The 26015-nt window shown below is 48.9% G+C and overlaps 2 protein-coding genes across 2 annotated transcripts in view; both read left to right on the top strand.

The window, feature by feature from the left end:
• ADRA1B (adrenoceptor alpha 1B) overlaps positions 1–10805 on the top strand; it is a 48835-nt gene extending 38030 nt beyond the window's left edge. Inside the window, exon 2 of the mRNA XM_049775654.1 lies at positions 10210–10805. Coding sequence (XP_049631611.1) covers positions 10210–10805 — 596 coding nt within the window. The remainder of the gene's footprint in view (positions 1–10209) is intronic.
• Positions 10806–22751: 11946 nt separating this feature from the next.
• The window catches only part of TTC1 (tetratricopeptide repeat domain 1), a 32906-nt gene continuing 29642 nt past the window's right edge, over positions 22752–26015 (top strand). The window contains exons 1-2 of the mRNA XM_049776086.1: positions 22752–22853; positions 23859–24179. Of these exons, the coding sequence (XP_049632043.1) occupies positions 23889–24179 (291 nt within the window). The 5' untranslated portion in view covers positions 22752–22853; positions 23859–23888. The remainder of the gene's footprint in view (positions 22854–23858; positions 24180–26015) is intronic.

Raw genomic sequence — 26015 nt, 5'->3', positions numbered from 1 at the left:
GATCTCATATGGTCCCCGAGCATTTCCAGGAGTGATTCCTGAGCACAGAGCCTGGAATAAGCCCTGAGCACTGTTGAATGTGACCCAAAACCTTTCCAAAAGAAAAAATATGCACGCATTCTCATCCTTTCCAAATAACCAACCCACAATGCTTGTTTCCTCCCACTGCCCACACCTGGCCCTGCAGTACTAAGAATGCTGAAAAGTGTGCATGGGGGAAATGGCCCTGCTCCACTGGCACCCTTGGCTTTTTAGGTGACTTGGGGTGTGACTCAGCACAGGGACAATGACAGTCAGACCCTTAGACTGAGACCTGCAGAGGGAACTGCTTGTGCTTTCTTCACTACATATGGGTGCCTTTCATATCTTAGAGGAAGCCATGCCTTGGTTTAGAGAAGGAGGAATTTGAGCCTGGCCCCAAGAGGATGGGGAGGAGGAGCGGGGAGTAAAGGGTAGCACAGACAGGCCAACAAAGGATTGGAAGAGCACCAGGAAAGCCAGCTCGTGTCGTGAGGGATTGGCCTGTGGCAGCCAAGTTGACCGAGTCTTAAATTTCAGCCCGAGCAGTTTGAACTTTATCCTATAAACTGGAGATGCCTCTGGAGGGTTGGGAGCAAGAGATCAAGCCCATGGTGAGGTGGCTCTGAGCCCAGCTTTTGCTCATCCATAAATCTCAAAATTCCCCGGGAAAAACAATCTTCAAAATAAAATTGCAATGTGGGCTAACATGCTTCTTACCTTTTAACAAGTCTTGTTAAAATCCAGCTTTGAGGAGGCTGAAGAGATAACATGGAGGTAGGGCATTTACCTTGCATGCAGAAGAATGGTGGTTCGAATCCAGGCATCACATATGGTCCCCCGAGCCTGCCAGGAGCGATTCCTGAGCAAGAACCAGGAGTAACCCCTGAAGGCCGCCGAGTGTGACCCAAAAACAAAAACAAAAAATATCCAGATTTGAAGGATTGAAAGATAGTACAGTAGGTAGAGCATTTGTTTTGCATGCTCTGAGCTCTGAGCAGGGTTTCTCTGAGCACAGAGTGAGGAATCAGCCTTGAGATCCGCTGGGCGTGCCCCCCCAAAAAAGAAGTAGATTTGGGGGCCAGAAGCGATAGCACAGCAGTAGGGCATTTTTCTTGCACGCAGATGACTCGGGACGGACCCAGGTTCGATCCCCAGCATCCTATATGGTCCCCTGAGCCTGCCAGGAGTAGAGTAACTCCTGAGCATCACTGAGTGTAACCCAAAGAACAAACAAAACAAAATTTGGGAGGCCAGATGGCTTGAAGGGCTAGAGTACACATAAACTTTGCAGAACTACATGGCCCTCCAAACTTCTGGGTCTGGTGAAGATTGGGGAGTAGATTTGGCCCCAGAATCCCTGGATGCCTGGATATTAAGCACCCAGGTTGAACGGATTTCAGGTTTATTATGTTACTACTATTTTGTTACTGCACTACTCTGTCCTCGCATGCCCTGGGCACTGAATTTGGCCCTGGGACAGGGAGAAAAATCTAACAGGATCTCTCTCTCTCTCTCTCTCTCTCTCTCTCTCTCTCTCTCTCTCTCTCTCTCTCTCTCTCTCTCTTTTGTGTGTGCGTGTGTGTGTGTGTGTGTGTGTGTGTGTGTGTGTTTTGTTTTTGGGCCACACCCGGCTGTGCTCAGGGGTTACTCCTGGCTGTTTGCTCAGAAATAGCTCCTGGCAGGCACGAGGAACCATATGGGACACCGGGATTCGAACCAACCACCTTAGGTCCTGCATCGGCTGCTTGCAGGGCAAATGCCGCTGTGCTATATCTCCGGCCCCAGGATCTCTCTTTTCTAACACTTCATGGAATCTCAGGAGTTGAGGCTTAGACTTCAGCGACTGATTCAAGGTAGAAATGACAGCTGCCATGTTTTAGGTCCAGATAAAGTATTTTGGCAACTCAGCAGAGAGAGATTATTCTCAGTTGAGAAAGAAAATTTCTGGTGCTTAGGGGAACAAATAGGAACGTCTTTCTTCTTAGTGCAAAACACAAAGTGAGAGCTGGGTTTCAGAGTTGGATTTTAATCCTGGGCTCTGCCTCTTCCTAGATGTGATTTTGTTAATCTCTTAAACCTCAGTTTCCTCATCTGTAAAATGAGATCTGATAACAGCAGGACTGCCGGAAAGTCTTGCCTGCCAATGTTTGTAAACATAGTTGCTCATGGTTTCCCATCTCCATAAAGGAGAAGCATTTCCAGCCTTCATTCTCAACTTAGCAGGAGCTTGTGGGTCCAAACCGGGTGTGGCCCAAAAACAAAAACAAAAAACAAAAACAAAGACGCATTGTCTTTGCCCGTTTGCCTTATGACCTCAGTCCAGGGTGAAATGGCAAGCACGCAGAGGAACTTCCTTGGGGACTTCCAAATTCAAAGGAAATCTCCTTGAAAAGGAGGTGCTGAAAGAATCAGCAACTGTTTCTTTCTAGCTTTTATTGGGCCAAACTTTCTCTGGAGTGGGGAGACTTGGCTCGGCTAACCGTGCAGATGAAGGGGCTAACCGTGCAGATGAAGGCTTCTAACATGAGCCACGTTCAAAAAAATCAGTTTCCTCTCCATTTACTGCTTGCTAATCAGAAAGGTTTTACTACCCACTTGCTCCTGTGAAGACACTGAATGGTCTGGGATAAATCAGATGAAATTTATCATCTGACGGTCCCATCAGCAGCCTGGAGGGTCACCACTCACTGCTTGGGGGACCAAATCTGAAAGGTCTGGGTGCAGTGTCCAGGGATGCTCATCCTTAATCCCAAATCCAGTGATGGCCCCTGGATGTGGCAATCCATACAGGACAGAAAGGGTTCCCCCCCCCCTTCTGCCTCACAATAAGTCGGTAAGGGCAGGGGACTCTAGTGTACCTCAGGAATGAGTGGGAATTATCTGGGCATACCCTGTCTCCCCCTGTGCAGGACACTGAGTTATGCCACCTCCCAAGGCACCTGCTCCAACCTCTCTGAGTTCAGAATGGCCACACCTGTCACCGAGCTGTCATGAAATAGAAAAGAGTTAGCTACCCAATAAATACTGTCCCTTTTGTTGCTTTGGTGTTTTTAAGTTATGTTCACTGGATTGTTCCCAATCGCCAAAAAGCAATTCATGTTTCTGGAGAACATGTTGGAAAATACCAAAAATCACAGAGAAGGAACCTCTGGCCCAGCTGCTTCCGCTCGTTGCCTCCCCCTGTACTCCTATCATGTTTCCGGTGACTGTGCTGGCAGGCAGTAGCTTCCCTCTGACCTGCCTATTCCCCCACTCACTCTGTGACCTCAAGCAACTGAGTCGCAGCTCTCCTGAGTGACAATTGGCTCCCAAAATTAGACAATCAAGAAGGGTCATGTGGAACAGGTTCAGCATTCAGCCCAATGACCGGCACTGAGTAGGGGTCTGAGCCAGAATCACCCCCTCTTGGGACAGCCCAGACAGCACACCTACTTGCCCCACTCAGTTTCAACATGCATCTCCATCCAGGCCCATCTGAGTTCTTCAGCTTCTGGCAGAGGCCAGGGGCTTAGCTCTGTGCTAGAGCATCTGCCCTCCCACTAGTGGTACCTGGGGCTGTCTGAACAGCCCTGGCTGCTCCACAAACCCAGAGAGGCCTCGCTGGTTCTGTTACTGAATACTGCCCTTCATAGGTACTGGCTCTGGCTCCATGGTGAGCTGATGCATTGAGTTTGATACTAAAAATATTATTATACTCAGTGTAAACACTTTCTAGTACCTTTGGATATGTAACACTGTGATAATCAAGTATGCATGTAGCCTTTTCAGACTACAGTGTAAACATCACCTTTGTGAACTGCAGAAAAACCAAATAAATCATGTGACTTATAGTGCCTGCTTTATTAGGGTGTCTGAGAGCAAACCTGATATTTTCACAGGGTTCCTTTTCATCAGGAGTCTCTAGATATGCAGCCTAGGTGTGCATGGACCCTAGCAAACAGGTTTGTGAGATGAGTGCATTTGCTCCATAAGAAAACTACTTAAGGAGCCAGAGAGACAGCACAGCGATAGGGCGTTTGTCTTGCACACTGCCAACCCAGGACGACAATGGAGTTCAATTCCCAGCATCCCATATGGGATTAGCCTGCCAGGGGCAATTTCTGAGCACAGAGCCAAAAGCAGCCCCTGAGCACCACCGGGTGTGACCCAAAAGGGGGAGCAGAGTATTGGCGCAGTGGTAGGGTGTTTGCCTTGCACACAGCTGACCCAGGATTGACCGCAGTTCAATGCCCCAGTGTACTATATGGTCCCCAAGCCAGGAATGATTTCTGAGTGCATAGCCAGAAGTAACCCCTGAGCATCACTAAGTGGGGCCCAAAAACAAAAAGAAAAATGAAAAAGAAAAAAAAGAAAATCACTTAGGGACAGATTTTGTTCAGAAGAGATTCCACAGTGGAAAGAGTTGTTACAAGGTCTCTCTGCTCCACTTCACTTGGATTTATGCATAGGCAAATGTAGAGATGGTGCTGACATGAGACTATGTGCTCACTCCCTAACCTCGGAACAAATATTTATGGAGTTCCAAGGTCTGGGCTCTAGCTATGCTCTTCCTGTTCTCTAGATTCCTCTCTGCACAGGCCTGCTGGACCTCCTCAACTCTGTCCCTCCCACTAACCCCAAGAGCATGCAGGGCTTCCACAGAGGAAGAGAGATGGCAGGACTTCTGTGAGGGGGGTCCGAGCTATATAGCACAAAGGGTAGAGCATTTGCCTTACACTCAGCCAACTCGGGTTCCATCCCTCGAGCACCATCATGAATGACCCCTGAGTGCAGAGCCAGCCGTATTCCCTAAGCACCGCCGCTGGTGTGCCCCCCCCCCCAAAAAAAAAAAAGAAAAGAAATATGTGTGGAATGTGAGGCTGGCCCGGACCCACACTGACCCCCAGTGGATGGTCTAGAGAACAGGCCAGTACCCACAAATGTGCGGGGCTTCCCTAGCTAGGTGCAACCCATTATCTATCTACCACTCAACGAAAAGATTTCTAGAGACCTAGAAAGATACCTGCAGTTCCCAATATTTAGATGCCCTTCTGAATGGGAGATTTATAGGAATAGCCCTGATTAATTTGGGTCAATTGGCATTAACAACTGAGTCTATCCAGATGGTGGGCAGCCTGCCGCCCAGAGTGCCCATAAGGACTCTCCAGGTTTTTAATCTTGCTTGATCTCAGAATAACCCAGAAACCACTCCCCTCATTAGTTTCATTTAGCTAGATGAGAAAGGGGCCAAAGCTATGTCCCCCAGCTGGCTGGCTGATGTTTGGTGTCACAGAGCTTGGGGGGAATTTGGGAAGAAAACCCATCTCTGTCCTTGACAAGTTATTTCCTGGGCGATGGGGGTGAGGAAGAACCTAAATAAAATGCCACTTGGGCACAAGAGAGCAGTAATTCTCAGACATCCTCCCCAGCATAATTTCCTGGGTATTCTGGAACCAGGATTCATTAGACACTGGCCTGCCCACCACCCTTGGGCTCCCATGCAGCAGAGACCACACCCCATTTTGTCTCTGCCCACACTCAACCTGGCCTGGTGTTTAGTAAAACTGAGTGTTGTAGGAAAGAGTGAATGAATGAAAAAATGAGTGCATTATAAAAATGTAAGTGCTGCTACACTGTGATAACTGCAAGAGCTAAGGATGTGTCCAGGATTTACACACCCTTAGCAGAGCCCACACACCTGATAAACTGCAGCTCTGATAAACATGATTATTATCTGTATTTCCAGTCAGCAATAACTTAAACCAGTTATTGTCAAATGTGCTGTTAACTTGAGCAGGGCTGGTGAGCACAGAGCAAGTGGTGTGTTTAGCAAACAAGCAAGCTCCTCTTCCCAAGGGGCCCCTCAGTCCAAGTACCAGGAACAAGGCAGCCCCTCCCCAGGACAGAAACATCTCACCCCATAGTGTTTGCCAGGTCTCCCTGTTTGCTTGCTTTCATCTGGGAGCTGAGTGCACTATTCTTTTTGGTTGGTTGGTTGGTTGGTTTTGGTTTTTGGGGTTATACTGGTGGCGCTCAGGGGTTCCTCAGGGGTTCCTCAAGTAGTTCTTGAGCTCAGAAATTACTCCTGGTAGGCTCAGGAGAACCATATGGGCTTCCTTGGACTGGCCAGGATCGAACCAGGAGCCGCCGTGTGCATGGCAAACTCCCTATCAGCTGTACTATCGCTCTGGCTCCTGGGTGCAGGCTCCAAAGGTTGACATACCCTTGCAAAAGATGAGACCATGAAATGGCGCTCTTCTCCACATCTCCCAGAGCAAGCTCAGCCTCATCTTCCATCACCAGGTTTCAGAGTTTATCTAATCAGCACTGCCTCAAGTGGAAGGGCAGCTCTCTCTCTCTCTCTCTCTCTCTCTCTCTCTCTCTCTCTTCTCCTCTCTCTCTCTCTCCTCTCTCTCTCCTCTCTCTCTCTCTCTCCTCTCTCACTCTCTCTCTCTCTCTCTCTCTCTCTCTCTCTCTCTCTCTCTCTCTCTCTCTCTCTCTCTCTCTCTCTCTCTCTCTCTCGCAGTGTCCTTCTCTGCCTTAGCCCACACTGGCATGTGGCCATCTGCCCTGGATTGCTAAGGAGGCTCCCTGGGATAATAGGTCAAGCCTTAAATAAATAATCAAGGGAACATGAAGGGGGGCAGAAATTCAAGTTTACTCCAAAACCAGGACAAATATTTTTTGTTTGTTTCTTTTTATTTAGAGTGCATGTTTTACATATGAGTTTAAGCCCCAGCCTGGGGTGGGGTGGGGGGTGGGGGGAGTGTGAAAGCTGTTCCAGGAAGCAGGTCCTTGAGAAGGCAAGAAGCTAGAATGAGCAGAGAGAAGGGCAGCTGGCCCGCATTCTGGCAGGATCAGGGGCCTGATTTGAAGTTACAGAATGTTCTGTGGTATGTAATTCCATCTTGGTTATCATTTAAATGTGTATATGCAGCAGCAAAACTCCACTCCTATATGTGACATCCCACATCGAGCAGATTATATATATATATATATATATATATGCCTTTAAAATAATTCAAAATAATTTCTTCCTCCCATGTTCTCATTTTCCACAAAGGGTACTGCTGATAGCATTACTTTAAGAAAGGTTTTGTAATCCAGTTGAATTGTGTTTAAGATCTGGCAATGTTACAAGCCGCAGCACCTGAGGCGAGGCACTCCCCAAGTCTCAATGCCTTGCATTTAAAATGGAAATTGTCTTAAATTTAATTCTGCTTAGGGCCTCAAATTCAGAGGGATGAGTTAATGGTTTCAGTGTTTCAAGACTTAGGACAACTTTCTTGGCTTCTGATCTCTCATGCTCTTGATTTTTTCCCATCATTCCCAGTTTGAAGTCTGTCCCCACAAAATTATTTTGTGTTGCATACTTATGTTTTTCATTTAAATGTGTTTTCTACAAAATTAGTCTAGTTTTTGGAGGGTTGTCAAAATAGCATTAGATTATAAATCGCATTATCTTTCCTACTGCCTTCATGCAAAACATACTAGATTGGAGGTCTTGGTGCCTCCATATATGCATGGGTCAGTATGGGGCTCACCTTTTACCTCACTCTGCATTCTTTCTTCCTTCCTTCCTTCCTTTCTTCCTTCCTTCCTTCCTTCCTTCCTTCCTTCCTTCCTTCCTTCCTTTCTTCCTTTCTTTGTTTTTTTTTGTTGTTGTTTTTTGGGCCACACCTGGTGACGCTCAGGGCTTACTCCTGGCTATGTGCTCAGAAATCGCTCCTGGCTTGGGGGATCATACATCCTAGGTTAGCACATGCAAGGGAAACGACCTACAACTTGTGCCACCCCTCCAGCCCTCACTCTACATTCTTGAAACTCTCAGTGAGCACCTGGCTTTTCTCCCTCCCCCATTACTGTGATCTAAAGTCACCCAAGCATGCTAGCATGTCTCCTATGGGCCTGTGCGAACATCCTTTGAGATCTCTTCCCAGAGCAGAACTGTGGCGGGAGTAGTGTATTTCATCAGACCCACAGTTCCAGAAATGTCTACATAGCCTGGGCCCCAGCTGACCAGCCCTAAGGCTCCTCATGTCCTCTCACCCTCCCTGCACTTGAAACTCGCTGCCTAGATCCCTGCTTTAGTTGTGGGGGTCAAAAGGGCTTTGCTGTCCCTGGCTTTGTGCTCAGGAGTGCCTCCTGGCAGACTGGTAGAGACTCCTTGTCTACCAGATGCTTTATCCCCTGTGCTATCTATCTAGCTTCTAGACCTTCCACTGTCTCATTTTTTGTTATGTCTTTGTGGCTTTTATCTTAATCCATTTGGTTGTTTCATGTTTGGGCCACCTTGTCCTGCACTTCACAGCCTTTTTGGTTTCTTATTGTATAAACTCCCTCAACTGTAAAGGCTGCCCTTTACTGAATGGTCAGTTTGCAGGAATTAATCATATATTCTTTTGATTCGTTCTTTCTGGGCCACACCTATCACTGCTCACTCAGGGCTCACTCCTGGAAGGGCCCAGAGAACCTTATGTGGTGGGGGGGGGGGATGTCAAACACAAGTCAGCTATGTGCCTCAAGGCTGTACTGTCTCCCTAGCCCCTCACATATTCCAAATCCTTTGACAGTCTTAGACATTATAAGCATCTCCCATATCTGTCTCATGGTACTTCTTTTTTAAATTGTTTTTCTTCACTCATAGGTAAAGAGTGGTCCTTTAAACCTTCTAATTGTGGCCCCCATCTGACATTGTTTCTTTCCTGTGCATCTTCCTACTCCCCCAATGTCCCATCCTATCAAGTAACTTCTGCTGTGACTTCCCCTCCCCTCCACACATCCATTTAGGAGCTTTCATCCATGGTTCCCTGGCCCACTCTTCTTTACTTTACACAATCTAATTTTTTATTTTGTTTTGTTGGCTTTTTTTGAGCCACAACCTATGTTGCTCAGGGATTACTTCTGACTATGCGCTCAGAAATTGCTCCTGGCTTGGGGGACCATATGGGGTGCTGAGAGTCTAACCAAGGTCTGTTCTGAATCAGCCACGTGCAAGGCAAATGCCCTACCACTATGCTATTGTTCTGGCCCCTACACTGTCTAATTTTATCTTTTTGTTATATAGTTTTATTAAGACACTGTGACTTACAGGATTATTTATAGTTGAGTTTTAGGCATATACTGTCTTCTAGCATTAGTGCCACTAGCAGTGTCAATTCCCTTCACCAGTGTCCTGTTTCCCCCCCCCCCCCACACACACACACACACAGCCTGCCTATTTGACAAATTCATTCAGGAGTTTGGTTGTTGTGGTTGTGGTTGGGGTCCTGGTTTCATTGTTACTGACTACTGGCTGGGTAGTTTCAGCCATCCCTCACCTCTACACCATCAGTGTACTCCTGACCCTTCCCGCCTTCCCTTCCTGCTCTGTCCTCCTCCCTATCTTCTGGGTTCATGAATTATCTAGACATCCCCCTCTTTACTACATTACATTTTCTTGGCCAGTTATTTTAGATATTAGAGATAAGTGTCATCATCCTGTGTCTGTACTCTTCTAGCTTCATTTTATCTTGTGTTTATTTTGGGGGGGCCACACCCAGCGATACTTAGGGGTTATACCTGTCTGTGCATTCAGGAATTACTCCTGGGTGGCTCAGGGGACCATATAGGTAGGACGCGGGGGGGATGGAACCCAAGGCGGCCTCTTGCAAAGCAAAAACCCTCTCGGCTGCACTCTTGCTCCGGCCCCACTCTTCCTCTCATTGGCGGGTCTTTAATCCAGTATCATGTTAGCCACAGAAAAAAATAAGCGTCTCCTTCATGGCTTTCTTATGGCGGGTAAAGAGTCAAGGGGCCAGAGAGATAGATAGCATGGAGGGAGGGCCTTTGCCTTGTATGCAGAAGGACGGTGGTTCGAATCCCCGCATTCCATATGGATCCCCGAGCCTGCCAGGAGCAATTTCTGAGCGTAGAGCCAGGAGGAACCCCTGAGCGCTGCCGGGTGTGACCCAAAAACAACAACAACAACAACAACAAACAAGCAAAAATACGGTCAAAAAGACTGGCATGGGCCCCCCAAAAAAGGAGGACAGTGAAGGGTGGCAAGTGGGAAATATGCCAGAAAGAAACCTAGAAGAGCCTTCCTTCCCAGCCCGGGGAGCGGCGGGGGGGCGGGGGGTGGTGCGGACGGGGTCGAGGCAGAGCCGAATCACTGACCACGCGCTGTCTACCTGTCTGTCCGTCCTCCCGTCTGTCTCCGCCCCGCAGGCTCCCTGTTCTCCGCCCTGAAGCCCCCGGACCCGGTGTTCAACGTGGTGTTCTGGCTGGGCTACTTCAACAGCTGCCTGAACCCCATCATCTACCCGTGCTCCAGCAAGGAGTTCAAGCGCGCCTTCCTGCGCCTGCTGGGCTGCGAGTGCCGCGGCCGCCGCCGCCGCCGCCGCCGCCGTCGCCGCCTGGGCGGCTGCGCCTACGACCCGTACCGGCCCTGGACGCGCGGCGGCTCGCTGGAGCGCTCGCACACGCGCCGGGACTCGCTGGACGACACGGGCAGCTGCCTGAGCGGCAGCCAGCGGACCCTGCCGTCGGCCTCGCCCAGCCCCGGCTACCTGGGCCGCGGCCCGCCGCCGCCCGCCGCGCTCGAGCTGGGCGCCTGCCCCGAGTGGCGAGCGCCCGGCGCGCTGCTCGCCCTGCCGGCGCCCGACCCGCCCGGCCGCCGCGCCCGCCGCGACTCCGAGCCGCTCTTCACCTTCCAGGCGCTGCCCGACGGGGACCGGGACGCCGCCGCCGCCGCCGCCGCCGCCCTGGCCAACGGGCAGCCGCGCTGCAAGACCAACATGCCCCTGGCGCCCGGCCGCTGCTAGGGCCGCCCCGAGCGTGGACAGCGGGCGGGCGGGCGGCCGGGGGAGACGCGCCCCGGCGGGGTGCTTTTCTGGCAGGGGCATGGGTGCCAGGGGCCGAGCATGCTGAGAGCCGGGGGTGCCGCCGCCCGCCCCCGTGTCCATAGTAGTCCCTCTGTGCTTGTCTTTAACGTGGGTTCCCGTGTGTGTCTGTGCGCTGCGCGGGGGGTGCGTCTGCATGTGCGCGTGGGTGGGCAGAGTGCGTGCGCGCCCCGGAGGCCCCCCGCGACGGGCCGGTGGGGTCCCCGCTGTCTCTCCGGGCCCTCCTCGGGGCACTGGCTTCTCCGGACGGTGGTGGCACCTCGGCGGGGCGCGGGGTGGGAAGCCGAGTCGGACATTAAAGGTCATTTCTCCTGTGCGCCCTGGAGTCGTTTCGTGGATGGGCAGGTGCTGCTGCGGGTGGAACGTCACCGGGGGTTTCCTTTCCTCTTCCTCCGGGGATCGCGGGGCCGCAGAACCCACGTCTGGCATCTGTTCTCGTCTCTCCTCCCTCCCAAGCTGAGTTTTGGCCCATCCTGGGACTGAATCTGCCCAGTGACAATCTGGGCTTGTCACTCAAACTCCTGCCCTTAACCTTCAGTAGGTGACCGGTGACCCCAGCAAGATCCAGCATGCCCTGATTCCTAGGACGCCCCCACCACCACCACAGTTGGGACTCCCAGGCCAGACCTCGAGAGGGTGGGGGGACCCAGGCCCAGAAGGTAAATCTGTGCCCTTCCCCTCTTCCCACCCTAGGCCCAATGTTTCCTTGTTTGCCTTGACCACGGGACCCCAAAACTGCCATCTGGGCAGCAAAATGCCCTGGGGAAGACATGGACACATGTAGGCAAGCAGCAGCGCACAACATGAGTGGGGAGACTCTCGGGGGCTTCTTGCAAATCCAGACTGCCCACCGCCTTCTACCAACCCACACTAATAAGGCGGATGAGTGATTGATTCATTCGGTTTTCGGGATTTTCTACCCCAAAAGGAGCGCCAAAAGCCGGCGCAGGAGTGTTTGGCGCTGCGATGCGCCTAGGTCCGCGGCACCCACAGCTGCGCCCTTCGGGCCGGGGCGAAGCGAAGCGAAGCCCACCCCCATCCCATTCGCAGCCGCTTCCTCTCGGGGCTCCCCGGCCCGACGCCTCCCTACGCACCCACAGACATCCACAGGCTGCTGTGGAGACGCTCAGGATTCCAGTCGCTCCGAGCGCACCTCCCCGGAGCGGAGTGCCGCCTGCTGGCCGATGCGCGAAGACCCGGGCGTATGCTAGTGCAAGAAATGCTCTGGCATTCGGACCAGGATCCACCAAACACACACGATCTCACACACACAAAGACACTCGCACACACGCACGGCTGGTGTTGCAGCAACAGTCAGATAATTCTAATAACACAGATTAGGTGTATATAGCCTGGAGCGTGTGTGTTGGCTTCAAGAGAGCCCCCCTGTGTATTTTTCAGGAAGTGAGGTGTGTAGCTACCTGAGAAGAGGGGACTGTGGCTCACCTGGAAACTTCTGAAAAGGCAGGGCGGGCCACAGGATGGCCTTCTGCAGGGAGAGCCTGCACGGGGCCACCTAACTGGTTGACACTGATGGGGGGCAGGGGACCAGACCCAGGTACCAAAGGCCTCCAGGGTTCAGCCTGAAATGGCTGTTGAATGAGAATTTATTAAGAGTGAGGCAGTGTGGGGCCGGAGAGATAGCACAGCGGTAAGGCGTTTGCCTTAGATGCAGGACGGCGGTTCGAATCCTGGCATCCCATGTGGTCTCCGGAGCCTGCCAGGAGTGATTTCTGAGCATAGAACCAGGAGTCTGGCGGGTGTGACCCCCCCCCCCAAAAAAAGAGTGAGGCAGTCAAGGTGACCCCACTTAGCACTGGATGGGGGGAAGGAGCAATCTGGCCATCTCCGACGCTCATGGTCTGGCTCCCAAGATATTCTTGCAGGAACACAGAGATGGTCCCCACGGTTTTGATGTCAGGGAGCCCCAGAGCCACATCACTAGTCATCCAGAAGGAAAACACCATGTCCATGTTGACCAAAATTCTGTTCAGCCTTCCAGAAGCGGTAACACTGTGGACATCCACGGCCAATGAAGTCTGACACATGTTCTCTGTTAAAAGGGCAGGTGGCTGATGGCAGTCCCCTTCCTTTTTCCTGCATTCTATTGTTTTGTTTTCGGTTATTTTGGCCACAAGGCGACTGTGCTCAAACATTGCTACCAACAGTGATCAGGGATTATGAGGTGCGTTGGCTTGTTTTTGTTTGTTAGTTTGGTTTGGTTTTGGGGCCATACCCAGTGACACTCAGAGGTTACTCCTGGCTATGCCCTCAGAAATCGATCCTGACTTGGGGGACCATATAGGACACCGGAGATCAAACTGAGGTCCGTCCTGGGTCAGTCGCGTGCAAGGCAAATGCCCTACCACTGCGCTATTGCTCCGGCCCCAGAACATGATTTTTTTTTTTTTTTTGGTTTTTGGGCCACACCCTGTGACGCTCAGGGGTTACTCCTGGCTATGCGCTCAGAAGTTGCTCCTGGCTTCTTGGGGGACCATATGGGACGCCGGGGGATCGAACCGAGGTCCGTCCTAGGCTAGCGCAGGCAAGGCAGGCACCTTACCTCCAGCGCCACCGCCCGGCCCCAGAACATGATTTTTTTAAAGTGGATTTATAGTATCTGCTTTTCACATAACTAGATTTATTTTATTTTTATTTTGGGGTCACTCAGCAGTGCTCAGGGCTTACTTCTAGTTTTGTACTCAGTGATCACTCCTGGCAGACTCAGGGGACAATATGGGGTGACAGGAATGGAACCCAGTTCAACCTCAAGCAAGGCAAAAACCCTATCTGCTTTCCTATGGCTCCTGCCCTCTTGCTAAGAACATGAACATTTTGTTTTGTTTTGTTTTTGGGTCACACCTGGCGGCACTCAGGGGCTACTCCTGGCTCTGTGTTCAGAAATCACTCCTGGCAGGCACGGGGCACGATATGGGATGTAGGGATTCGAACCACTGTCTGCCCTGGATCAGCTGTGTGTTAAGGCAAACATCCTACCGCTGTGCTATCTCTCCAGTCCCACATGAACGTTTTTTTAAAAACAGCCATGTTCTAATTATTTTAATTCATGGACACTTGAGGTAATCCTAAAGGAAAAATTAGTGCCCCATGTTACAGACTGGGATCTGAAGTTTATTTTATTCTATTTAGAGATATATATTTGGCCATGCCTTCTAATGCTCAGGGGCTACTCTTAACTCTGTGCCCAGAAATGACCCCCAGGCAGCGCTGAGGATCATATGTGGTGCCAAGGATGAACCAGGGCCAGATCTATGTTAGACAAATACCTTTTTGTTTTGTTTTGTTTTGGGGGGGGGGGGGGTTACGTCCAGTGACACTCAGGGTTTACTCCTGGCTATGCGCTCAGAAATCGCTCCTGGCTTGGGGAACCATATGGGATGCCGGGAATCGAACCACTGTCCATCCTCGGCTAGCGTCGGCAAGGCAGACACTTTACTGCTCCATGCCACTGCTCTGGCCTGAGACAAATACCTTTTACTCCCTGTTCTTTCTGGCCCAGAGAATCTGAGGTTTATTGAGTTTCAGAAGTTCGTTCAAATTTACAGGCCCAGGGAAGGCTTAGCTGAAACTCTGGCCAGTCTAAAGCCACAGTTGTGCTCCAAAGCAAGGGTTGATGACCTATAACCAAAGGGAGTCCAGCCCAACCAAGGCCTTCTGTAAATAAATAGAGTCTCAGACTGTTGGATGCCCTCTGTGATGCCATTCCCGAACAGCCTGGCAGATGGAACCCCTGTAGAGCATTTGTTCCAGGGATTCTCCTTGAGGCTGAAAGCTTAGGAGACACCACTGCACCAGAGATGGAGAAGTTTAGCACAAAGAGAGGTGACATCCCCTGAGATGAGTATAATAATTAGGCTGGACCTTGGGCCATCTCCCCTCCCTCACAGAGAGCTCTGGCTACAACACCTATGAATACTGCCTTGCTCCATGGCACTCCTGAACCCCATTGTTCTTGCTAAGCTTCTTCCTGTTGCCTCACCCAATATCCCAGGCTATTTTTGATTACTCTTCAGATATCCCAGTTCCTCTTTTGGTCCTATAGAAGCAGTTTTAAGATAATAAACAGTCTCTGCTCATTAGCCTGGGACTCCTTCTTTCCCAGTCATGAGCTGGGGAAAATGTCCTTGGTCCCTGAATATGCTGGGAAGAAGTTGACCAGCTGACAGGGTCAACACAACAAACCATAAGCTGGGCAATTCTGGCGCAGACCCAGTGACCCAAAGAACCAAAGATATTGGCCACGTGACCCTTCAAGAAAAAACTTCTCCAATTCCAACTCAAAAATTTGCTGTATAGGGGCTGGAGAGATAGCATGGAGGTATGGCTTTTACCTTGCATGCAGAAGGATTGTGGTTCGAATCCCAGCATCCCATAGGGTCCCCCGAGCCTGCCAGGAGCGATTTCTGAGAGTAGAGCCAGGAGTAACACCTGAGCGCTGCCGGGTGTGACCCCAAAAAACAACAACAACAACAACAACAACAACAACAAATCTGCTATACTTTCTAGCAGCAAAGAGAGAAAAGGCGAAAAAACAGGAGCTGGAGGGATAGCACTGTGTGTAGGGTATTTGCCTTGCAAGCAGCTGATCCGGGATGGATGGTAGTTTGAATCTCGGCATCCCATATGGTCCCCCGTGACTGCCAGGAGTGATTTCTTTTTTTTTGGGGGGGGGGGGGCACACCCGTTTGACTCTCAGGGGTTACTCCTGGCTATGTGCTCAGAAATCGCCCCTGGCTTGGGGGGACCATATGGGATGCCGGGGGATGGAACCGCGGTCTGTTCCTTGTCTAGCGCTTGCAAGGCAGACACCTTACCTAGAGCGCCACCTTCCCGGCCCCAGGAGTGATTTCTGAGCACAGAGCCAGGAGTAAGCTCTGAACGCTGCCACTGGGTGTGACCCACCCTAAAAAAAAAAAAAAAAAAAAAAAAGAGTGATTCCTGAGTGCAGAAAAAGTAGTATTCCAGGGATGGAGCAGTGGTGCAGCAGTAGGGTTTTTGCCTTGCACGCAGTTGACCTGGAGTGAACCGCAGTTTGATTCCCTGGCTTCCCATATGATCTCCCAAGCCAGAAGCGATTTCTGAGCATATAGCCAGGAGTAACCCCTGCGCATCACCAGGTGTGGCCCCAACCCCCCCAAATCAACACATAACTTTTTTTTGGGGGGGGGTCACATCCAGCAACGCTCAGGGGTTACTCCTGGCTCTACGCTCAGAAATTGCCCCTGGCAGGCTCGGGGGACCATATGGGGACGCAGAGACCCAAACCACCGTCCTTCTTCTGCATGCAAGGAAAATGCCCTATCTCCATTCTATCTCTCCAGCCCCATAAGATAACATGTTAAGGGCTGGAGCGGTGACGCAAGTGGTAAGGCATCTGCCTTGCATTCACTAGCCTAGGACAAACTGCAGTTCTATCCCCTGGCCTCCCATATGGTCCCCGAAGCCAGGAGCGATTTCTGAGTGCAAAGTCAGGAGTAACCCCTGAGCGTCACCAAATGTGGCCCAAAAAGCAAACAAACAAACAAACAAACAAACAGAAACATTTTAAGTACTTCTAGAATGTACTCTAAGTACTCAAAGGATGAGACCACATAACTGGAATAAAGCTTAATACTTTAATCCATCTGCCACAAAGACCCCCACACTGGCTGACCCAAAGGAAATGAACCTCACCCAAGGTGATGAAGAAGTTTATATAGGGATATAGGAAGGGATATAGGAAGGTTCCAGCTTTCTGATTACTCTGTCTAGACTAGAGGTACCTTTCTACTGCTTCCTTGTCCTTACCTGATAGGCTACCTGGTATGGCCAGGTAGTTTGGGGTAGTATTAATGGAAATAATTAATAATAATTAAATAGTTAAATTAATTAAATCATTAAATAAATTATTAAATTATTATTAAAAATTAATAAATGGAAATAAGCCTAAATGGAGACCTAGAATATGTATTACACTATGTGGTTTTTACAAAATGGCATCTCCCCGCTCAAAAACTGAAAAGAAGCTTGCCAAGTGGCCTTTACAAAATGGCATCCCTCTTTGTTCAGAATCCAGGTCCCAGCAGTACTATGATTTGCAAGCAGGAGAAATGACTCAAAGAATTAGAGCACATACTTTGTGTGGAGGAGTCTTGGGTTTGGTTCTTGGTATCATCATAGCCCCCAGAAATAGCAGAATGTGACCCCCAAACCACAATAAAGTTTTCTGGCTTGTGAAATAAAAGTGCTGTAAGAGGAGTAGCTGTTGTGTTAGGATATGAAACTTGTTTTAAGGTGGGGAGGACACTTACTTGCATGAGACCATCCTAGATTTGATCCCCATAAACCCAAAACTTGCTAGGACTTACCTCTGAGCCCAGAATCAGAAGTAAGCACTGAGCATCACCAGGTATGATCCAAAAATAAACATCATTAGTAGTTTAACAGTGATACTACTGAGACCCAGAGACCTTCTACAATAATACTTGATGGTGGGGCCTGAGCAATAGCACAGCAGTAAGGTGTTTGCCTTGCATGCAGCCAACACAGGACAGATCCCAGTTCGAATCCCAGCATCCCATATGGTCCCCAGACCCTCCCAGGAGCAACTTCTGAGCACAGAGCCTGTAGTAATCCCTGAGCTCTGTTGGATGTGACCCAAAAACCAAAAAATAAAAAATACTTGATAGCCATAATTTATTAAGCACTCACCATGCTAAGTTGTATTTTTTTTTTTTTTTGGCATTTGGGCGACACCTGGCAACAGTGTTCAGGGCTTATGACTGGATCTGTGAACAGGGATCATTCCTGGTAGAGTTCAGAGGAATATAATGGGCCAGGGATCAAACCTGGGTTGGCTAAGTACAAGGCAAGTGTCCTCTCTGCTGCACTATCACTCTGGCCCTTAGTAACTTTTGTTCTTTTTTTGTTTTGTTTTGGTTTTTTTTGTTTTGTTTTGGTTTTTGGGCCACACCCAGCGATGCTCAGGGGTTACTCCTGGCTGTCTGCTCAGAAATAGCTCCTGGCAGGCACGGGGAACCATATGGGACACCGGGATTCGAACCAACCACCTTTGGTCCTGGATCGGCTGCTTGCAAGGCAAACGCCGCTGTGCTATCTCTCCGGGCCCAGTAACTTTTTTTTTTCTATCTTAAGCACCTCACTGCTGCTGGTTAGCTTCTGTTCAACGATGCCAGAGGATTTCATCGAATCCTGCTTCAGGGAAGTGGGAAGCATGAACCGGCGTATGGTGAAATATGAAGAAAATGAGACCACACAATGAATGTATGGGGAAACACGTTCTGACAAGTGCGTTCCAAATTTAATCTCCAAGTTAGGAGTTTTTAAGGGGTAAAATGCCAGTCATAGGTATGAAAGAAATGCTCACATTTTGTTTCTTTGCAAAGTACAGAAACTTATCAGTGTACATTGTTTGATCTTTAAGACAATAGACATGTGGTTTGTAACCTTAGAATAGAATACAGTTCGGGCCTGGAGAGATAGCACAGCGGCGTTTGCCTTGCAAGCAGCCGATCCAGGACCAAAGGTGGTTGGTTCGAATCCCGGTGTCCCATATGGTCCCCCGTGCCTGCCAGGAGCTATGTCTGAGCAGACAGCCAGGAGTAACCCCTGAGCACCGCCGGGTGTGACTCAAAAACCAAAAAAAAAAAAAAAAAAGAATAGAATACAGTTCATTTAGAAGCCCAGAGGATAAAGGGAAGATAAATCTTTACATTTCAAAATATATCCTTTTTGGGCCCGGAGAGATAGCACAGCGGCGTTTGCCTTGCAAGCAGCCGATCCAGGACCAAAGGTGGTTGGTTCGAATCCCGGTGTCCCATATGGTCCCCCGTGCCTGCCAGGAGCTATTTCTGAGCAGACAGCCAGGAGTATCCCCTGAGCACTGCCGGGTGTGGCCCAAAAAACAAAACAAAAAAAAAAAATATATATATATATATATCCTTTTTGTCCTGGCCCAAGGTGTCATACTAATTAAATTAAGAGATTAGAAAGAAGCCAGGTTTTCTAGAACAAATTTTCTTTACCTAAGGCAACAGGTGTCTAGCTCTAGGGGCTAAGACTAACTTCCAAAGGTCTGGTTTTGAAAGAGAGAAACTTATGACAGGGGTACAGAATTGATACCTAGTAAAATTCAATAGCCCAATGTATTCTGGCCAAACCTTTTTGGAGTGTAGATTAGTTATCAGGTATTCAAGGTGTCTAGGGGAAGTCCCTGAGCAAAGCATCCTTTCTGTTACAAACTGTTATGGCATTCAAAGACAAAAGAAAAATTAATTTTTGATGCTGAATATTCCAGGTAAAGAGAAATTTAATTGAGACTATATTCTTCTCGTAAATATGTACATGAAAAAGGAGAATAGCCAAATAATATAAAAGAAATATAATGTCAGTACCATAACATGAATCTCAAAAATGTTTCTATGGAATTTCCTCAACTCTCCTCTCGTTTCTTCACCATGAACCTTCTAGTGAAATTCCTTGGGCATAAACAGATAGCCATCTGAGGTAGGAAATATAATGTTCAGAGGGCCTTCTGTCTATGCCCTCTAATAGAGATATTATGGAAATTCAATGGCACAGCACCTCACTTTCTTTGTTGTAAGACATTGTTAGGGTTTGGAGTCGAAGGACAAGACCACACAATTGGAGTAAAGCTGAACAAAACTTTAATTCGTCTACCAACAGCCCCAAAACTGACCAGTCAGTGTCATCTAGAAAGTGAACTCCACCAAAGAGGAGTTCCATCATGAAGAGGATTATATAGGTATGGGATATATGAAGGTTCTAGCTTTTTGGTAATCTTTAAAATGATTGGCTATTGGACTGGAGAGATAGCACAGTGGTAGGGTGTTTGCCTTGCACTCAGCTGACTCAGGATGAACGGTGGTTCAAATCCCAGCATCCCTGTGCCTGACAGGAGCGATTTTTGAGCATAGAGCCAGGAGTAGCCCCTGAGCACTGCTGACTGTGACCCAAATACAAAACAAAACAAAAAACTAAATAAAATGATTGACTATTGAGGGCCCGGAGAGATAGCACAGCGGCGTTTGCCTTGCAAGCAGCCGATCCAGGACCAAAGGTGGTTGGTTCGAATCCCGGTGTCCCATATGGTCCCCCGTGCCTGCCAGGAGCTATTTCTGAGCAGACAGCCAGGAGTGACCCCTGAGCACTGCCGGGTGTGGCCCAAAAACCAAAAAAAAAAAAAAAATGATTGACTATTGTCTAGGGGTACCTTCCTACTGCTTGCTCCCTTGTGTCCTTCCCTGATAGGTTTCCTGGTATGGCCAAGTTTCTTGGGGTGGTGTTAATGGAAATATGCTTGAGAAAACCTAGGATGTGGCTATCACCATGAGGTCCTTACAAAAGGGTGGCCCTCCTTGTTCAAAACCTAGGAGAAACCTGCCATGTGGCCTTTACAAAATGGCATCCCTCCTTGTTCAGAACCCAGGACCCCACAACATACATAATTTACACACACAACAAACCAAGAGGCAATTCTAGAGGTGTCAAAGTCTCTTAACTCATCAAAATTCAGAGCTGCCCAATGTTTATCCAGTTAGAGTTAGAATTAGAGTTTTCCATTGCCCCAAAATCCAGAGAGACAGAGACTCCCAATTTGTGATGCAAGTTACATCAGGAATTTATTTATTACCTGGGCGCCTAGGGGTCTAACAGTTTCCTGATGACATGCATGGTCTGTGGACCCCGAGCATTCATAGCTTCCAGCTTTCACAGAATTTCTAAGATATTCCGTACAGCAATCATTTAATTATTCAAAGACAATGCAACATTTTTACTTGACATGTGAGACAATAGTTCTTTCTAACATTAACCACAGATATTCTCACAGATTTCTCACTCCACCTGCATCTCACCTGAACAAACCATAGCCCCCACCTCTCTTTCATGTCTGATCTACATTGCTCTTACATCAGAGCCAATTTTAATATATAGTATAGGTAAGGATGTGGGCACAGTTACACACAATGCTATTACCAAAATAGCAGGAGTTGACTTCCTGGTTAATCAGAAGGCCCCTTTCTTTTAGGCTCAGAGGCCTAGGCTGCTTAAAATCCTAAATGCTTAAAAGCCCATATTGTCATGATTGAACTCTTGCTAACATAGATTTAAAGCAGTATTCTAACAATCCATATATTCCTTAAAGAGGACAGTTCATCCATGAGTCAACAGGATGTCCACTGACTTCCTTCTGACTATACAAGATCATGTGGTTTCTGCCCTGGGAAAGAAATAGTAGAACCACCCTTCCACTGAAAACATTTATTTTTCCTTTTACATGGTACGTGTGAGGATAAAGGTTTCAGGAACTGAAAGGGTGATTTCCACAAGGTTACCATTGTTCTATCGCTCTGGCCTCAAGCAGCAAATTTAATACTCTTTCTGAAAACAGCCACTTCTAGCTATTTCTGTAAGTTAGAAAATCCTTAATAGGGGCCGGAGAGATAGCATGGAGGTAAAGCGTTTGGCTTTCATGCAGAAGGTCATTAGTTCGAATCCCGGCATCCCACATGGTCTCCCAAGCCTGCCAGGAGCTATTTCTGAGTGTGGACCCAGAAATAACCCTTGAGCACTGCCTGGTGGGACCCAAAAACAACAACAAAAAATCCATAATACGTTCTTGAAGTTAGAGAATCAATGAATTAATGCTGTACTGTTATTGTTGCTTACCAGTCTGGTAGCTACCTAAAAGGAAATCTCAATTCTGTGTTCCCAGTACAATGCCTGAGGGTTTACAAATGTTCAATAAACATTTATTGAATGTGTATAGAGGGAAACAATTCACTTTTCTTCCCAAGAACCCTTTACAGTTATTTTATTTATTTATTTTGTTTTGGGGGGACCACACCCAGCGACACTCAGTGGCCTCATAGCTCTGCGCTCAGAAATCTCTCCTGCCAGGCTCAGGGATCATATGAGATGAGGGGAATAGAACCCCGGTCTATTCTCGGTCAATCATGTGCAAGGCAAACACTCTACCGCTGTGCTATTGCTCCAGCCCCTATGGCTATATTACTAATGAGTGAACCTAAAAAGCTTTTGCTTATGTAAGTTATACCTTTTTACTATTTACCTATTCTACCTATCACTATTTAGTAGTTTAGACATTAGAACTGAATTTTTAAATTATTCAGTCATTTAATATAGCACGCATCCTATGCAGACATAATCATTTTGTAAACAGTAATTACCTTTATCAAAAGAAAAAAATGTATAGTGAGGAGAGTGGCATTGCTGTACCTTTCTGCAAAGTGTTGGCTTAGTGAAAGACTGCTAGATTCTCAGGGCTCCCTTCTCATTCAGTTCTTCGTTCTGTCACATGACAAACAGCCCTGGGGAAGTAAATCCCTGAAGAGGACTCAGAGCAAATAACAAACTTATTATTGTTATGAGACTTTCCTTTGTTTGTTTGTCTGTGGGCTACACCCGGCTTCGCTCAGGGGTTATTCCTGGCCGATACAGACGATCATTTATTTGGGATGCCGGGCATCGAACCCGGGTCAGCTGCGTGCAAGGCAAAATGCCCCTATATCACTCGGGTCCCCGAAACCTCTTAAGCCAGACGCGGGTCCCCTGGAAAAAAAGGAAGGAAAAGAAAAACACTGCAGGGAAAACTTTGTTTTTGAAAAAAGGTGTATACATTGCGGGATTCCTAGGCACATTGCTAGCCCTAGCTAGAAGTCAGCTGCGGGCTAGGGAAGTCAGTCCAAGGACAGAGTCCGTACACCAAGATGGCGGCCCTCACGCCTCCTTTTGCCGTACAGCGACGGCTCTGAGCGGCAGAAGTCGCCTTTCGACTTCCTATCTTTCCCGGAATGCTTTGCGAGCGGCGACGTCATTGGCCGGCGCCGCCGGAAGTGCACCTGCCGGGGCGGAAGCGTGTCTCGGAGGGCTGGGACGGCGGGGACGAGTGGAGCCGTCAAGCTGTGAGTGTCCCGCCGGGGTCTGTCTGTCCCCGGGGGTCGAGGACGAGCAGTGGGGCGCGCGGGGCAGCCCTTCGGGACCGTGTCCTGGCGCTCAGGCGGGCGGGGATCGCGGCCCCGGGAAACCCGTTCCGGTTCCCGGCTGCAGCGCTGCCCAGGCTGGGCTAGGCCCGGACCCCCGGCTGCCCTTTCGGAGTCGAGACTCGGGCGCTTTGTTGCATTACCGGGTTTTTGGGGAGACCATGCCTGCCGTGCTCGGGGATCACACCTGGCTCTGCACCCCGGGAGTCACTCCTGGCTCTGCACCCCGGGAATCACTCCTAGCTCTGCACCCCAGGAGTCACTCCTGGCTCTGCACCCCGGGAATCCCTCCTGGCTCTGCATCCCGGGAATCACTCCAGGCTCTGCACCCCAGGAATCACTCCTGGCTTTGCACCTAGGAATCAATCCTGGCTCTGTACCCCAAGAGTCACTCCTGGCTCTGCACCCCGGGAATCACTCCTGGCTCTGCACCCCGGGAATCACTCCTGGCTCTGCACCTAGGAATCAATCCTGGCTCTGTACCCCAGGAATCACTCCTGGCTCTGCACCCGGAAATCATTCCTGCTCTGCACCCCAGAAATCACTCCTGGCGGGCTCAGGAGGCTGGGGGATTCGAACCTAAGACACCCCCCCCAACCGTAGTACTTTTTCATTTCCTAGTCTGTAAATATGGTCAAGATGAGCAGCAGGTAGTGGAAGAGTCACACAGTATAAGACCTTGAGGTGCCTCTAAGAAGTTATGCGGGTCCCACTGTGGTTTGGCTGACTTAGCTCTGCTGCCTTCAAGCTTGGTTTGGAGGTAGAGAGGAGTCGACCCTAGCCACCCCTAAGCTGCCCTCTTCTCTTCTCTTCTCTTCTCTTCTCTTCTCTTCTCTTCTCTTCTCTTCTCTTCTCTTCTCTTCTCTTCTCTTCTCTTCTCTTCTCTTCTCTTCTTCTCTTCTCTTCTCTTCTCTTCTCTTCTCTCCAACAGCTTCGACTCCACCTCCCAGGCTGACCGAGGATGGGGGAGAAGGCGGAGGACTGTCGGGTCCCCGAGGAGCTGTTTAATGGCCTGAGAGTCACCGAGCCCCAGGAAGCAGAGGGTGCTAGCGTCGCGGGGTCCCCCAGCCAGCCGGAGGAGCAGGAAGAAGAGGAACGTTTCCATGCCTGCAGGTCTTCCTTTGAGGACCCCGAGTCCGAGCCCGGAGCAGCGGAGGCGGATGGCAAAGCTGTAGAGGACGAGAGCGCTTCCGAACTGGATGAAGAATATCTTTTGGAGCTGGAGAAACACATGCCCGAGGAGGAGAAGCAGGTAGCTGCGCCTTGATTCACTTCTATGTTGTTGGTTTGGGGGCCACACTGGTGATACTGGTAACCCTTGGCTCTGCTTTGTTTTTCGTTTGTTTTTTGGGGGGCTGCACCCTGCGGTGCTCAAGGATTAATCCTGGCCCTATACTCAGGAATCACTCTTGGTAGTGCTCAGGGGAACATAAGGAGGAATGCAGAGGACCAAACCAGGCACTGCTCCCTTGGAATGCTTTTTGTTTGTTTGTTTGTGTGTGTTTGGGCGGCACTCAGAGCTTACTCCTGGTTCAGAAATCGCCCCTGGCAGGCTCTGGGGAACCATATAGAATGCTGGGGATCAAAAAAAATTAAAAAAAAAAAAAAAAAAAAAAGAATGCCCAGGATCAAACCTGGGTCCATCCCAGGTCAGCTGCGTGCAAGGCAAACACCCTACCGCTGTGCTATCGCTCTGGCCCTTTGGATTGCTTTTATTTTTTTATTTATTTATTTATTTATTTATTTTGGTTTTTGGGCCACACCCGCCGGTGCTCAGGGGTTACTCCTGGCTGTCTGCTCAGAAATCGCTCCTGGCAGGCACGGGGGACCATATGGGACACCGGGATTCGAACCAACCACCTTTGGTCCTGGATCGGCTGCTTGCAAGGCAAACACCGCTGTGCTATCTCTCCGGGCCCTTGGATTGCTTTTAAATGTGACTAACGCTGACTAGTCCTGTTTTGGAGGACTGTTTCGCCTGTAGTCAAGAGTCACTCACATGTGTATGTGTGTTGCTTTGTGGCAATGGGAGTAAAGTCAAGAAGTAGCATAAATTAAACCATTGTATGTCTGCTTAACAAAGGAATTTCTTTTTTACCCCTTCCTCTGTGACATTTTGTAATAATGTAATTACTTTGTTTCTTTTTTGTTTTGTTTTGTTTTTGTTTTGTTTTTTGGGCCACACCCGTTTGATGCTCAGGGGTTACTCCTGGCTAAGCGCTCAGAAATTGCCCCTGGCGTGGGGGGACCATATGGGAGCTATTGAACCGAGGTCCTTCTTACCTCTAGCGCCACCTCACCGGCCCCATGTAATTACTTTCTGAAAGTGTATGTACCTTTGAACTCTTTTTTACTGTCTTTCTAGTGGTTGTTTAGCAGTTGGAGTTTCTGTGTGAACCTTTTTCATCAGATTTTAGAAGTATGGTGTGATGCCTGTTTGTTTGTATTCTTTTTTGTTGTTTGTTTGTTTGTATTCTTACTAGCAGAAAAAGGTCTTGCTTTAATTTCCTGGTCATAAACTGGTCACCCAGTGTTGATGGGAGTTCTGTCTCAAAAACAGAATTGTGTACAATAATAACTAACATTCATTAAAGCACTTATGAAGCGCCAGCCATGTACCAGCTTACCATTTTTTATTTCAGAGTCACATGGGTATGAGATCTGGATATTAGCATTCTGCACAAAGGAACAGAGCTGAGAATGAGAAAATAACTCGCCCAAGATTATACACATCTTAAATTGGCAGAACTGGTCTCAAATCTTAAGAGAAAACTGATTCCAGAGCCAAAATATAAAGTAGAATCCAATAATAAAAATGGCCTGTCTTCTCTCAGAGCAGCACACTAATGGAGTGTGCACAACATAAAAGTACATAACACAAAAGTGCTAACCAGATGTCTTGCTGTTGTGTCCGGGGCCACATTCTTTACAGGATAGTGTCTCCCAGGCAGGGTTGTCTAAAGACCTTGTGTAATGTCTGAACTGTCTGCTAGAATGTGTAGGGTTTTGCCTCTAAAGAGCTGTGCCTTGGGAGCTCTTGATGAAGTGTGCAGCAGTGAATGGGGAAGGAGCAGTGGATGGAAGCAGT

This window comes from Suncus etruscus, chromosome 6, assembly GCF_024139225.1.
Source record: "Suncus etruscus isolate mSunEtr1 chromosome 6, mSunEtr1.pri.cur, whole genome shotgun sequence".
In the NCBI taxonomy this organism is placed as follows: domain Eukaryota; kingdom Metazoa; phylum Chordata; class Mammalia; order Eulipotyphla; family Soricidae; genus Suncus; species Suncus etruscus.
This window is presented reverse-complemented; position numbering and strand designations above follow the sequence as displayed.